General features: G+C 30.8%; 1 protein-coding gene across 3 annotated transcripts in view; it reads left to right on the top strand.

The window, feature by feature from the left end:
- Positions 1–548: 548 nt before the first annotated feature.
- LOC136985697 (reticulophagy regulator 3) overlaps positions 549–16465 on the top strand; it is a 36530-nt gene continuing 20613 nt past the window's right edge. For 2 of the 3 annotated variants that reach the window (XM_067283026.1, XM_067283025.1), the window contains exon 1: positions 549–860. In XM_067283026.1, the coding sequence (XP_067139127.1) occupies positions 628–860 (233 nt within the window). In that variant the 5' untranslated portion in view covers positions 549–627. Of the gene's footprint in view, positions 861–1029; positions 1187–16465 lie in introns of those variants that run through there. The other variant, XM_067283028.1, reaches the window with a different exon arrangement.

The raw sequence follows: 16465 nt of genomic DNA, 5'->3' as shown, positions 1-16465 counted from the left end.
AGACGACCTCGGATTTTGGGGGCCTTTTTTATGATTCAACTATCGTCTTATCTGCGGAAATATACGGTATAGTAAAATATGAATTTAAGAAAAAATGCAGTGCAATTTATTCCATTAATTTGGACGAGTAATTCGGCTTCGATTAACATTAACGTTAGGTTCGCGTGGAGAATTGTGGTCATGGTCAAGGATAATAATGTTAAATGAATATATCACTATTTCCTCTAACCAGTTTCGAAATTTCCTCAAAATTATAACATTTAAAGCAATTTTCCCCATCAATATATGTATTACACTTAAAAGAACGCGATCCTTTCGTATAGTATAAATTTCCAAATTTCTATACAATACTTCACTAAAATTTTAGAAATTTATTACTTTACTTATTAACTTGTAATGCTATATTTTTATTTTAAAATGCGTAATTATTATTCATAATAATTAATGTAAACTTATTTTTATATAGTTAATTAATTTAAAAAATCGATTTAAAAAAAACCAAACGATATATTTTGCAAATAATGTTAAAGCGCCACCTGTGGAAAAAAATTAGTTTCGAAATGAGAGTGATTTAATATTTGTGTCAATTGGATTATACGCTTTAAATAAGTGGAAGTTGTGTCCTAAATGAGTTCGTATATAAACAGATTGATTAAATCAATGGAAAATTTATATAATTATTTAATACAAATGATTCAAACACGTGAGGAAAGGAACGAAGAGTTAGTTAGGCCCGAAAGTAATTTTGCGTCTTTGATAAGTAAGCTCGAACAATACATCATTCCTATTCAGGCCCTTTTAATATGGGAACGGCCTTACATCAGTGCTGTCGTCTTAATCGCTGTCAATATATTATTTTGGTAAGTGTTTAAAATGTACTAACTAAAAAATAAAGTTAAAAACGATCAAACTAATACACCATGTCTCGTTTACTCTAATTGGTATATTGTCGTGTATGAAATGAATGAGAACCAATCACAATATTTGATATAGTTAGATCACGTAAAAGAATAACCATTCGACGGTCCTTTGTATTCAATCTTATATTAAGAAACAGACTAACTTTAGCAATAAATGCTTTTGCCAACTGCGATGTACTTTTCTAACGTTCAGTAAACAAGATGTGTTTCGCAGAATTCGTCGTGACTTGCAATTTTAATCATTGACAGTGTCTGTTCAGCTTCAGGTAACTTCGTAAATATATTATCTTATTATATTAATTCATTAATTGGTTTATAAGTTAGCAAATTTACAGAAATTTTAATAAAATTTGCTAGCTGTAAACTAGTGTACAAATTAAATGTTGAAAGAAATCTTATTTTTATAAGTTATTGCTATTTTATAATAGTAAATTTTTATAAAATGTCATTCTCTTCCAGTAGAAAAAAAATTCTAAATTACTATTAGAAAAATATACTACGAGAAGTAAATTTATGGCAAAAGTTGTTGTTTTAAGAGGATTGAATCTATGAATTATGCTGAAGTTTGTTAGCTACAGATTACACATACTGTACAAAAATACTTTTTAACAAAAAATAAATTTCAAAGGAAAAGTGATTGACTTAATTTATGTTGTTTATATTTTTATCAGTACGTATCAAAAACTGGTTGTGAAAGCAAAGCTTTGTAGGAATTTGTAAACATATAATTAATCTAACTAAAGGTTTGAGTAAAGCTCGATTTGATTTTTTTGAAATTCTGGATTTAATAAGTAATTTTCAGGAATTAAGATTACATCATTGCAGAATTTTTACACAAACATTTTTTTTTGGTTTTTTGGTGGATTTTTAAATTTTAGGTTATGTTGACTTCAGTTGTATTTATTATATATAGGTTGTATTTATTATAAATATTAATGAAACATAAAATAGGAATAATTTTTAAATATATTATAAAATTGTTAAAAAAACAAAAAATTAAAATATAAAATGTTAATATATATTGAGTTTATTTATAAAAGTATTACTTATTAATTTTTTAAAAAAAATCTAATAATAATTTAAATCAGTATGTCAAGACAGGTAAAAATGCTTTATAAATTTTCTAAATTATTATTGATATCAAATATAAATGTATAATTTAAATTAATAAACTATAAAATGAATCATGCTATAAGATGATCTAGAATATGCAGCATAAATTATTTGAAAAAGTTCTTGCCAAATTAATAAGTTAGGATCCTTTTTATAAATTGTTTTTCAAAAGTTGTTTTTCTGTTATCTACATCCTCTTGTAGGTTGCTATTTTTTTGTTTACATGTTTTTTGATTCAACATTGTTTACTTCTATAAAAATATAAATAGCATCTGATTCAATTAAAAAAAACTTGAATATTGATGTAATTACTTTTATTAATTTTTGATTTCTTGTTTCATTTCTTAATGATTTTATTAATTGATAATTGAAATATATTGATATTAGATAAAAAATTTTCCAGGACAAAAATTTTTAAATTTACAAAATTTAAGAAAATTCTTAAAACACATTTTTATGTATGGTATACTTATCACTTTGTCCCTATAAACATAATATATGATGGCAATAGTTACAAAAATAATTGATAAGAGTATAAAGAAAATTTAAACAAAATATAAACAATGGAGCTCCCTTGTAACCAGTATGTTCTTGTCACAACTGCATGACCTACAATTTTAGAAGTTGAACAGCACAACCCATAGCTCTGGAATATCAAGTGTGAGAAAGTTGAATGAGAATGTTGATGTAATAAATAGAGACTCCCAAATGAACAAAACTGTCCTATCCCCACAGTGTTTTATCATAGAAACTTGTGACCAAAGAGGATCAAAGTTATATTCCATCACTTTTTTGACTAACTCTGTTGAACATGTCCCGTGTGTAATGTCTTCACAATGCTCTGCTAGATAGACACAGGGCATTCTGGTAGTTGCACATATATATAATAAATTTGACCCAGTTAGTGCATTTTGCAAAGGTATAGTCTAGACTTTTCAAAAAGTGTAACCCCTCTCTATAATTGCAAAGTATCCTACACAATGTGGACTGGAGAGTTAGTGGTAGTATATACTCGAGTTTTCTAAAGGCTCGACATATATGCAATGAAGGGGAGCATAGGTACAGGATGGCTGATGACACAAAGTCCAGTTCCTATTTACAAAATAAAGTGTGTCATGAAAATAATGCATTTTTTATCCAATTGACTAAATAATTAAACTTGGTGAGAGAATATCCAGCCCTGCATACTGCTAATTTAATGTGGGCAAGCTCTTCATCTACAAGCAGTTGGGAAGAAGATACAAAACAGCCCTATGTATAAGTGTTGTAATGGCCAAATTTTTGTACCTGGTGGGTTGGAAGGGTAATTAATAATGACAGTTTTCCAGAAACAAACAAGATTATTGAAATGAAATTTTATAGCAGATCAATTTATGGAATGAAATTAAAGATACATCTGACAATTTTATAAAAATTAAAAAACTATTTTCCTTATAACACAAACAAAAGGATAAATGGAAGAAACTTTTCTTATATGAGAATGATGAAAAATTTTTTTAATTTAAAGAAACAAATTTTGAAATAAAATAGTGCCCAGTGTTTAATGTCACTAGTTATTGATTTGCAGTAGTTCTTGAACAACAGGAAAAAAGAGAAAATGTATTACAAGCAGCACCACCTAGTGGAAAACTCTAAAATGGTGTAGAATGCATTGTGAAAAGCAAGAAATCGTAAATATGATAACTTTCTTATTTTTAGTCTTCGGTCCAAAAGTAGGGTATCATTGAACTCATCTCAGTCCCCTGAGTTATGATATATACTCAAAGTCCCGAAATTCCATAGAGAGTAATCTATACAACTTCCACACAAAGTAAATACAGGTATACCTCGCCGTACGTCGGTAATTGGTTCCAGGAGAGGCGACGTAAGTCGAATTTACTTGTGTAGTTACGACGTAAGTCGAAACTACGGTGGAAAATGCCAATAATGAGCACTTAAAGACCGCTAAATAAGACTACAACACAGAAACAGATGTTTTCATGTTTTGTTCTCTAGGATTTATGATGATTAATATTAACATTTACTGTAAATGTACATATTTTAATATGATTTTATGTGCTTTTAACACTTTTCTAGTGATATTACGACTTCAATATTTGTGGCAGATGGATGTAAAGTCAAATAAAATGACTTAAACTTGATTTTTATTTTTTCATATGCTTTTTTGATAAACGATGTATAATCGAGAATGACGTAACTCGAGGTATACCTGTATATTATAAATTATAAATCAATCAGTAACTAGCTCTGTAAGCACTTTAGAAATATATAAGAATATTTTGTTTGTTTTTAACTAAATTTTTGTAATAAATTATTAATAAGTGACTCAAATTATTCTTTAGCACAAAAGTCTTATGTAGTAATAAACAAAAGTTAACTTACTAGAAAATGTGTGCTGAATAATAATAATTTCATAGAGTTCAAAAGAATTTGTTTTATGAAAGTCTGTGACTGTAGAGTATATCTGTAAAAATGAGCATTAACAATTTATGTTTACAAAATGTGTTGTGAATAAATTTAATTGTGAATAAATTTAAATAAGTTTATTAATTCATTAATCATATTTTTCCCCCATCTTTGACTTAGATTTGACTGATGATCTTAAAGGTTTTCAAATATTCCAAAACTTTATCTATTGATACTTTCATTGCATAAAAGTAACTTATGGAAAGTATTCTATTTATTAAAAATTACATACCACTTTGATCTTTATACCAAAGTAAATTAAATACAAATTAAAATTGAAACATTAGTGAATATATTTAAAATGAATGAAATCAGATAAATTAAAAATTTATATATAATGATTTCATTCATTTTAAATATAAACAACTTGTACAACATTAGATAAAATTTATTACATTTATTAACTTGTAAAATTGTAATTTGATGTGTCATAATCAAGTCATTGTATAATCAAGTCAAACTGTGACTCAAGATGACAGTCTTTATTCTTTTTAATCAATTTTAATCAGTTTTCTTTAAATGTTAGAAATCTTGGTTTGTTGTTACAAGAGAATTGTTGATTATTTATTGAAAATTTTTTAATGTAAATAAATAATTTCTAATTGAATATTTTTTTTCTAATATTAAATATACATTTAAATTTGTCATTTGACATATTATACATAATTTTTTAAAATATAAAATTATTTTTTTAACTTTTGATTTTAAATTAAATAAAATCATTTTAACCTGGATAAGTAACATTCTGTAGATAAGTATAAATTACACATTTGTTTATGACATTGACAGATGTAGAAGTTAATAAAAATTGTCACTTCATCATGTTATCAAATAATAATTGAACTGTGAAATTCATTATTATATTATATTAATTATCAAAACTGAAAATATAAGAGAATGAATGATTCCAAAATTTAAACAGCATAAAACTGATCTGGAAAATAATAATTTTCAATATAGTCATTTCATTAGAAGAATAAAAGTAAACCTTTAATTTAGAAATAAATTATTATTAAATGTTTTTATTTATATTTATAGGCCATTTTCAGGTATGAAATAGAAAATAAAATCAAAAGAAGTGGTTTAAAGTAGTTTGTCGTGTGCATTCATGCAATTCATGCATTTTGAAATTCAAATTATATCTTATTTTTAGTTTTCTGGAAAATTACAAAAAAATAAAATAAGATATGGAGCATGGTGGTAGGAGGTTCTCCTTACAATTTTCATTTTGTAAACATTTATTGTTTTTCTCATCCTTATCCATAATTGGTGATGAGAGTTAAGCTACATCACTCACTGCCATAATCATTCTCTCACTGATTTACCAAAAATTGGACAAATCTTATCTGTTTTTATTAATTTATCTTAAATGTGAGCTATACATATACAATATTTATTTCAATGTTTAATATTAGGAATGTTTTGGGTCTTTATTTAGAAGTTTGATGATGCTTTTGTTACCAGAAATATGCCATAGGAACTTAACTCTTGTTTATATCAATTAGCTTATGATAAAATTGGTTTTTTATAGCTTGTTTTGATTAAAATTGCAGTATTGAAGGACCTATTGATAAGTGATTGTGTGTGTGTGTACACAAGTTATGTGGTTTTTGTGTGTCAATGATGATAAATACTAAAATCAAATTTTACAGGAGCAATAAAGGACAATTAATATTGCATATAATAGCATAAGATTTTCCCATCTAAAGGTTCATTATAAGATGTAATGATATAGGTAACTATATCATTACATCTTATAACTGATAAACCGATAAAACAATTATTACCTAGATAAACCGATTAAACTCAACAATCAAAACAAAGTCTTAGTTGTTTACAAGATTTCCTCAGTGATGCAGATTGCTCGATTATATATGAGTCTATTAAAAAATACAGGATAGCCAATTTTATTGGTTGAATGTTTCAGAGTTTTTTTTTTTTTTTCAGAACATGCACAACTATGACATAAAATTTGTAAGTGTTACAATGGATGAAAAAGTTTTTGTGGGTCTAATATATATGTATACTAGCTGATGAGCATGGCGTTGCTCAGGCAGAAAGTAACAGTAGTGAAGATTAAGATTATTAGATTGTAGCCGATCTTACCCATTTTCACTGGGTGCAAGAACTATGATAACCTTACTTGAATAAAATGATTAATTTTAAATTCTAAAATCTAAGGAAACCTGTTTGGAACATTGAATTTGTTCCAAATTTGAAATATATTTATTTTGGATTTATTGTTTTTGGGTTACCCGAACAGTGGAAATGATAAAAATATTTATTAATTTCCAAAATGTATACTATATGTGCCACTATTTACTTTCCTTTTTTATTATTTACACTTTATACTGACTAAAACTAACTCTCTCCTCCTTTTCCCTGGGAGAGTTGAATTTCCAAAAATTCCTTCTTAATGTGCATTTTCATGGCATACCCTACTAAAATGCAGTCAAAAATGCAAAAAACGGCATCTAAAATAGTACAGTAGAAGCAGAGTTCTTCAAGCTAATCTTTAAGCCCAATGTAAGACTCTTTCAAGGTAAGACACTTGGAAATATGTTAAGTAATCCATTATAGATTAAATAGTCTAAATATTATAACCTGAGGATTCTAACAATATTAACATCAATAAAACATGGCTGACTGAATTATACAGAAAAGTATGTCCTATAAAGTGTTTAATATATGTGATATATCTCTAGCACTTATTTTTCCTTCTAATAAAATGAAAGTTTTCTGTTTCTGTTTGATAATTGAATTCTGATAATTTATTTCTGTTTCTTGCATTATTTAAAATTGCATGTCAACAATAGTATTATTCTGAATAACGAGACTAAAATCTAGCATTTTGTTGTTTGTGATGTGATTTCTATCATATTATATCTGTAATCAAAAATTGAGGGAAGCTTATGGAATATTTAATATTTTAGTAAACTGCCAACAGTATCATGTCTTTATTTACAGTAACATCTAATATAACTAAAACCTGAATTTTAGTAACTAAATAAAATGTTTCCATAATATCTTTCTAAAACTAAGACACTGTAATCTACTCACCAAAAACCTTTTTATCCAACCAGCATGAGTTTAATTTTTCATATAAATTTGACAAATGTTCAGGTCTCTAATTGTTTGGTCTCTGAGAATGAAAAATTGGAGACCTGAACATTTGTCCAGATTTATATGAGAAATTAAACTCCTACTGGTTGGAATGAAAGGTTTTTTGGTGAGTAAATAAAATGATTGAAGTTTAAACAATTATTTTGTGTATAATTAATCAATGATTATTTAAAAGTAAAAACCTATATGAAAGAGAGAAAATCAATAAAAATTCTAATAAATGACATAATTCTATATAAACATAAACCATGATGGTTTATATCTTTGCTTGTTTGAATATATTCAATCAGTTCTATTAATTAGCTAATTAAACTATATAATTTGGCCTAAAGGCAGTGTTTAATCCCTACTTTTAGGACAAATTAAATAGTGTAATTATCTAAATAATAATGTTGTTATAATTCATTAATAAAACAGTAGTTTAGGTCTTTGGTTGTTTGAATAATTTTAATAACTGAATAAATTTTGACATTGGAAATGTCTAATTTCTTGAAAAGTTTCTGAAATCTTGTAGAATATTTTCAGAAATTGTCAAATCTTTTCAATCTTTATTGCTGATATTATGATTATTATTGAAAAGTAAACATCTTGCATGGTTTTAAGTCATTTTAGTTGAACTATCTAATTTTAATTATTACTCAGTGGCTTGTAGATTGGTATGATTCTTAGTTATTTGAATAAAAGAAACGTTTACTGGACTGTAAAACAAACGTACTACACCTTTTAAGCATCCAGTAGGAAGTTTTATTAGATTAAAAACGTTTTTGGCCGCATTAATCAGCTTTCGTCAGTTAACGAATAACAAAAACGAACTCAATTCGAAATTACAAAAAAACGGCGTTCGAAATTTACAAAAAACCGTGGTTGCGCATTGACGGGTTTAAGCCCTGTTTTCCGTATCAAAAACGTGATGCTAGTCGACAAGAGATTTCCAGGCCGACGATAGGCCGTCCGCATCCCGGTGGTTGATGCAAAGCGTAGATAAGTGCGCCTTATGTATTTCCATTTTTTCCAAGTATTTGATAGCCTGCCTGGATCGAGTGGCTCTGACAATGGAGGCCTTATCCCAATGCACCGTTATATCTTGCTGTCTAGCAAAGGTCGCTAGGACCGTGCTGTCACTGCCACAGGTTATTGAGTATTTATGCTCTTTTATTCTTTGTTTGAGGTTACGTAACGTGGCGCCTACGTATACAATGTCGGTGTTAAAACGATGATCTTTTATCGGTATAGAATATACCCCTGTTAACTCACTGGAGCGATCTCTCCTCTTGTCGTTCCTCAGTAAACGGTAAATCGTTGGATTGCGTTTGTAAATTACGCGCAGGTTCTTCTCTCTGGCCACATTTTTGACAACCTTATTAAGAAAAGGCATATAACTCAACACAACTGCTTTCCGTGAATTTCCATCGTTGCGCTGCCGACTGTTCTTCTGCAATTTAGTTATTAGGCGATCAACAACATTTCTTTGGTAACCATGCTGTGCAGCCACCTTTCGTATGTAGGCCAACTCCTTTAAAGTGTCTTGAATACTTGAGCAGTGGGTGTAAGCTCGCCGGATACAGGAACGAAACGCTCGCCATCTGTAGACCCCGGACAGTTTAAGATGGCGGCGTTTCGTTCCTGGATCCGGCGAGCTTACACCCACTGCTCAAGTATTCAAGACACTTTAAAGGAGTTGGCCTACATACGAAAGGTGGCTGCACAGCATGGTTACCAAAGAAATGTTGTTGATCGCCTAATAACTAAATTGCAGAAGAACAGTCGGCAGCGCAACGATGGAAATTCACGGAAAGCAGTTGTGTTGAGTTATATGCCTTTTCTTAATAAGGTTGTCAAAAATGTGGCCAGAGAGAAGAACCTGCGCGTAATTTACAAACGCAATCCAACGATTTACCGTTTACTGAGGAACGACAAGAGGAGAGATCGCTCCAGTGAGTTAACAGGGGTATATTCTATACCGATAAAAGATCATCGTTTTAACACCGACATTGTATACGTAGGCGCCACGTTACGTAACTTCAAACAAAGAATAAAAGAGCATAAATACTCAATAACCTGTGGCAGTGACAGCACGGTCCTAGCGATTTTTGCTAGACAGCAAGATATAACGGTGCATTGGGATAAGGCCTCCATTGTCAGAGCCACTCGATCCAGGCAAGCTATCAAATACTTGGAAAAAATGGAAATACATAAGGCGCACTTATCTACGCTTTGCATCAACCACCGGGATGCGGACGGCCTATCGTCGGCCTGGAAATCTCTTGTCGACTAGCATCACGTTTTTGATACGGAAAACAGGGCTTAAACCCGTCAATGCGCAACTGCGGTTTTTTGTAAATTTCGAACGCCGTTTTTTTGTAATTTCGAATTTTGTTCGTTTTTGTTATTCGTTAACTGACGAAGGCTGATTAATGCGGCCGAAAACGTTTTTAATCTAATAAAACTTCTTACTGGATGCTTAAAAGGTGTAGTACGTTTGTTAGTTATTTGAATTGTAATGTATGGCATATATCATTGTGTGTACAGATCAAGAAAGTAATCCTGTATTTGGTGTTAATTAGAACATACTTTAATAAAATATAAGCAAAATCAAATGTTTATAACATTTACAAAGATGTCTTCTTCAGGAACTTTTTTAAACGTAGATGACATGTATGTAATCTTACAAAATTCTTACTTATCAAATAAAATTAAATCAATAAACTATACAGCCTCAGATTAGAAGCCAATTTAGAAGCTTCATAACATAAAATTTCAAAAGGACACAAAGCAAATTTTTAAACAATATAGCATTTGAAATATAGTAGGCCTATATTTGAATATGTAGCAAAATATTTTTGTGCTTCAGTTACAGTAAAGCTTTTAGTATAGAAGTTTTACAAAAGATATATATATATTTTACATATTAATTTAAAGTTGATAAATTTTTATTAATGAAAATGTAATTTTCATTCATCTAATAGGCCTAATAATAATAATTTCAAATTTTATTTAAATATTTTTTTTATTTTATAAGTAAACCTATACTAACCAGCATACATTTTCTTTTGTAATAGTTTTTCATCTCTGTATATATGAAATGATTGTTTCACAATTTTTTGATGTTACTAATTATTTCAAATATTACTGAAAACAGCATATGTAACAGTTATTACATGGATATTTTAAATTTGTCCAATCTTGGAATGATTATAGCTATGTTATGACTTGCATATGTGAATATTTAGTATTATATTTTTCTATATTTGTTGCTTACACAGATTTTACTAATAATGTTTAAAATGCATATATATTATACATTGCTGAGGATATCAAAATAACCTAACCATTAATAAAATAAAAATATATAGGGATTTCAGCCCTGTTAGTTTGTTTGGAAGGGAAGAAGTAGAGAGAGAACTGTCTACTTCTTCGCTTTCTCCTCTGATAGGAAGAGGCAAGAGGATAAGTCTACCTTCTAGATTTACATTTTTGAGATATTAGGTATGTGGTCTCTGTAGAGATTTTTGACTCATTCTCTGTAGATAATTCTGAGCTTTTACAAAAACATTTATCAAATTATTGTTCAGTTTCTGGTTGCTTCTGCTTCTTTTATTCTTAAAAAGATTATATTGAGATTTGTTATGTAACAATTTAACAATTTCTATACACAATGTTTTTCCAAATCTAATGTGCAACTGATTTTGAAATGTTGAAACTTGAATAAAATTTTCTTGAAGATTTAATGCATACCCTATATCACTGAAAACAATGTATTTAAATATGAATTAATGCATTTTTGAAAAGTTTTGTTTTCATGTTTACAATACTTTACAATGTCTACATTTTTTTATTGTATTCCTTTATGACTCCATTATTAGGTACAGATGATCTGTGGACCAGTACAAAATTACTGCATGGGCAACTTTTTTAACAGCAAGATTTGTATTGGCATGCACAAGCATGGAATTTACCAGATACATGTTATCACACTAAAATCTTTGTATATGTGTTCTTCAGCATAGTGGATAAACATAGATTTATAGGACACTTTGCCATCATTCACTTGCCTTACTGCATAAGACTACCAAACTACTATGGTACATTATTTTGGTTTTTTATCTGTACTGATTATGTAATACACATGAATTTCTGAGAGAGTGAACAGCAGATGGGAACAAGGTTGCATTAAGTCAACTTTTTGTCTGATTCTAATGTGTGCTCCAATTTTTGAGACTAGAAAAATAAAAAAGAACATTAGAATTGAGAAAACATGATAATTATATGATTTATTTTTTGAAAGACATTTATCTAATTACTTGTATTATTTATATTATTCATTTATTATCTTGTTCATTTATTCATTTATTTCTTGTATTATTCATTAGTTATTAGATGTAAGTGTAATATAGATAAATTCAATACATGTATAAAGATTAAATGCAGTTTCAAAAACTCATAAGTGATTAAGTATAAATTACTTTTTAATTAAATAAAATAGCTTGAATCATTTTCATTGCTTTAAGATTTGTGTTCAAATTTTAGTAAATAGTATTTTATAAATTACTGATTTTTTTTACAAATATTACTTGAAATAAGCTAACAGCAATTTTCTTTGACTCCTTTATTTTATTTGAAAAAGGCATATGATTTTGAAGTCGAGACTTTAGTTCATTAAGTGTGTTTTCAAACTTCCAAAATAAAATATTGTTTATTTTTAATCAATTGGAAGTTAATTCTTTTATATATACTTTATATTCTAGATGTTGTTTAAAATTATAATTCTAGATTTTTTCTTTTCTCTGGCCAAAACTGATTTTGAAGTTTTTGAATAGCATGTTTTTCAACTTTAACATGAAGCAGCACTGTGACAGAATATGACACGTGATGCAAAATGTGGGGCTATAACAGAAAAGTACCTGAAAAGTAAATCCCAATGAAAGTTAATGGTCTTATGTTATTTTTGCTCATTAACATGTTACACTAAGTCAATATTATTTAATAATGATGTAACGAATATTCAGTTACTATTCGGTATTTGGCCGAATACTGAATACCTAAAAACAGGAGTAAGAAATAACAAAAACACAGTAAATTAATCATTTTGGTATTTAGATTTAATGTTATTGGGTTAGTGTTGTTTGTTTATATTTATTTATAACTTATAACCTGCACAAAATAATATTAGTCACATGTATTCACAATTTATAATTACAAAGATCAGCACACATACACATCTATTTGTTCAAGAACTGTTCAGGTATATCTGAGGGTCTGACCCTGCCTATCCTTCTTTTTAAGCACTCATCTTTGCTCTTCTCTTTCTCTTTCCTCTATCTCTCTAGTCCATGAATGCCTATGCATACATCATAATGTGTGCGCACCATACTTTTGATTCGTCACTTTTCCATCATAGATTTTCCATTTTACAATTACGTGATTCATAGCCTGGTGATAATGGAGAAAAGAGACAGATAGGACATCAGTATAAGTCACAGTTATGATTTCACAGATTCGAGACAGCTTGGTAGCCTGAACAGTCCCAGGCTTTCGCCTGTGCACGCTAAGTGACTTTCATTACAAGTATTTAGCTTTCCAAAGTCTATGAGAACAATTATTTGGCATTGACTGCTGCGAATTTTGAGCCAATAAGCTGCCTCGACTTGTTCAGTTATATTATCAACTCAATTTCATATTTATTTTCACGTTTTCACTTCGCAGTCCTTCTCTGTTCTTTTTCTGTTATTTACACATGTAGGTCATTTTACTGTTATCCACATTTGATATCATCACTTATCACATACTGCCATGACGCACCTGTATATTTCCTGCCGATTGGAAAAAAGCAAGGATGGTACTTATTCCCAAGACCAAAGATGCCCACATCACTTCTCCGGGAGATTACCGGAATATCTCCCTACTTCCCATTTTGGGTAAAACATTAGAAAGGCTAATAATGAATAGAATGGTTTGGCATTTGGAGAAGGAAGAATACTTAAACGTACAGCAATTTGGATTTAGGTCTGGGACATGTACAACGGATGCCATTTTCTCACTGGTTAATAAAATTAAAGCCCTGCAAAACACCCACCCATACATTATGGGGCTCAGTCTGGATATAGCAGGCGCATTTAACTCGGCCTGGTGGCCTATGATATTGATGTGTCTTAAAAAGAGCCAGTGTCCAAATTATATATTCAAACATGATAAGGAACTACTTGCATGATCGTACCGTCACACTACAAGTAGACTCACGTTCCCATACTCGGCATATCACACGTGGGTGCCCGCAGGGCTCCGTGCTGGGCCCACTATTGTGGAACTTGTTGTTCAATGGCTTTGTAAATGAAAATTTTGGAGGTGTCTGGACAGGGGCCTATGCTGACGACGCGATGATACTGGTAACAGCACATTCAAGGGCTGAACTTGAACACAAGGCCAACAGAATTCTGGAGAAGGTCCTCAATTGGGGAAGGAGGAACAAACTTGAGTTTAATCCAAGCAAGACAAAAGGGATAATTTTTACCAGACCAAGGGCACGACATCTATACAAAAGGGTACCGACCATTAAAATGGGCGGCACCAGTGTTAAGGTAGTACCAACATTAAAATACTTGGGAATCTCGCTACACCACAAGCTTAGTTGGCTTCCTCATGTCAAGAACATTTGTAATAAAACTAATCTGCTATTCAATAAAATGACAAAGGTTGCGAAAACGAAATGGGGGCTCTCTCCCCAAATTATGAGTGTGATCTATGATTCTGTGTTCCTTCCTATGATCTCATACGCAGCCCCGGTCTGGGTCGAGGGTCAGAACCAGGTACATATTCATCGGAAGCTACAGAGCGCCCAGCGGAGAGCACTCCTTAGGATTTGTAGGGTGTACTCGACAACCTCCATGGCAGCCCTGCAGGTCATCGCAGGCAAACTGCCAATTGCACAGGAACTCGAGATGGTTTCGCAACGATGGAAAATGAGACATGGCTTGGATGTTTTCATAAACAATGAGAACTATAACAATATAGAGCAAACTCTACACTGCAAGTATAGTGAAGCACCAGAGAACTGGCCCTTTATTGCCAGTCACCCCTGGGCAGACCAAACTCTGGCCATTTTCTCGGACGGATCGAAGGATGGAGAGCAGGTAGGCAGCGCCTTCGTTGTCTATCAGGATGATAATGAAGTTCACCACTCCACATATAAGTTGGGAAGATTCTGTTCCGTGTTCCAAGCGGAACTTTGGGGTATCCTCTCAGCCGTAAGATGGTGCAATGATAACTTTGGTGGTATGAAAATTAATCTCTTTACTGACTCCAATTCCTCTGCGCAATCCATATGTAACTACAATTGGCGCCACCCAATTGTAAATCAAATCCTCAAAGAAATATCAAAGAATGTCAACAGTTTTGCAATCGTTTGGGTAAGAGGACACATTGGAGTCTGCGGGAATGAGCGAGCGGACGAGCTGGCTCGTTGTGCTTCAAATATGAATTGTAATCCAAGCTACACTGCAATCCCTCAAAGCTTCATAATTAGTCGACTCAAAGAAAGTGCGCTTATCAAGTGGCAGCAGATCTGGGACACTCAGAATAAAATAACAAGAAACTTCTTTCCCAAAGTTTCTACTACTGCTGGACATCTCATCCAACATAATGTCACCCAGTTCTACACAGCGCATGGAAGGTTCCAGAACTACCTTTACAGATTTAACAAGTCTTCAAACCAGAACTGCTTTTTGTGCGATGTCCCTGATGGTGTGGAGCACTACCTATTTTGGTGCCCCATGCTCGAGGACATGCGTCATCACATTATTACCATGTTGCCTGCTCATACCAACTGGCCATGCAATTTAAATGTACTTATCAACGATAAAAACATAAATCAAGCTTTTAACAAACTTGTTAATATGTATTTTAAAAGAACGATGGTCAAATAGGAATATAATGGATAGTGTTGTTTTGTTACTGTAATCTCCAAGCGAATTACTCTGTTCTGATGCTATATTCTTAATGTGAGCAACTTTGTTGTTAAATATTATATTGGCTATGTTTATTTATATACTTTGGTCGGACAAGCATGTGCTCTCAAATATTAAACTGTATTATATTCAAAAGCGAATAACTTTGTTGATTTGTATTTCTAAAGTGTATATATTTTAAACCTTATTCCGTAATCTATGGGATATATGGTCTGATTTGTATAATTTCAATGTCATCTCTGCAGTTGTAACCTACACGCGAGCTTTTATAAACTATTATCTTTGTGTTTATATTGTATATAGTAAAAATGTTAAAATGTAAATATTCTCTGTACCTCACCTCGGTAATGCACTGCGGTGCCGAGGCAATTTGTAATAAAGTCTTTTACAAAGTGAAAAAAGTGCCATGACGCACTTGTCTGTCTGCTACAACTGTCAGGAATTAATGCAATTGGCGAAGCATAGTGCAGCGGGCCAATACAGAGCAGGGTCCTTGCCATAATGCGGTTTGTGTGCCAATTTTTGTACATGTGTTAATCAAGCCGAATAGTTTGGCCGAATTTTGTTCTTAATTTTCATTATCAAACCTTGAGATTGTTTACATATATGCAAGTATATATGAGTATAATTGATATAACTATATATATTAATTTGGATTTTAGTTTTAATGTTATATTTTATAGTGTCATAGATGGGTGGGAGTGTCAAGAGTCTGATGTCTTAAATTGTTACTTCTTTGCAAAATAAAACAGAAACTAGATGTATGAGATTTTTGATTAGTATATAACTATATAGGAATAGAAAATTAATATTTGCTCTGGCTCAGCATTTGAAGAGCATAAAAATGGAAAATGTGAACATTTGCCTTTTTATGCTTTTCAA

Source organism: Centruroides vittatus, unplaced genomic scaffold (genome assembly GCF_030686945.1).
Source record: "Centruroides vittatus isolate TY-2023 unplaced genomic scaffold, ASM3068694v2 contig_975, whole genome shotgun sequence".
NCBI lineage: Eukaryota > Metazoa > Arthropoda > Arachnida > Scorpiones > Buthidae > Centruroides > Centruroides vittatus.
This window is presented reverse-complemented; position numbering and strand designations above follow the sequence as displayed.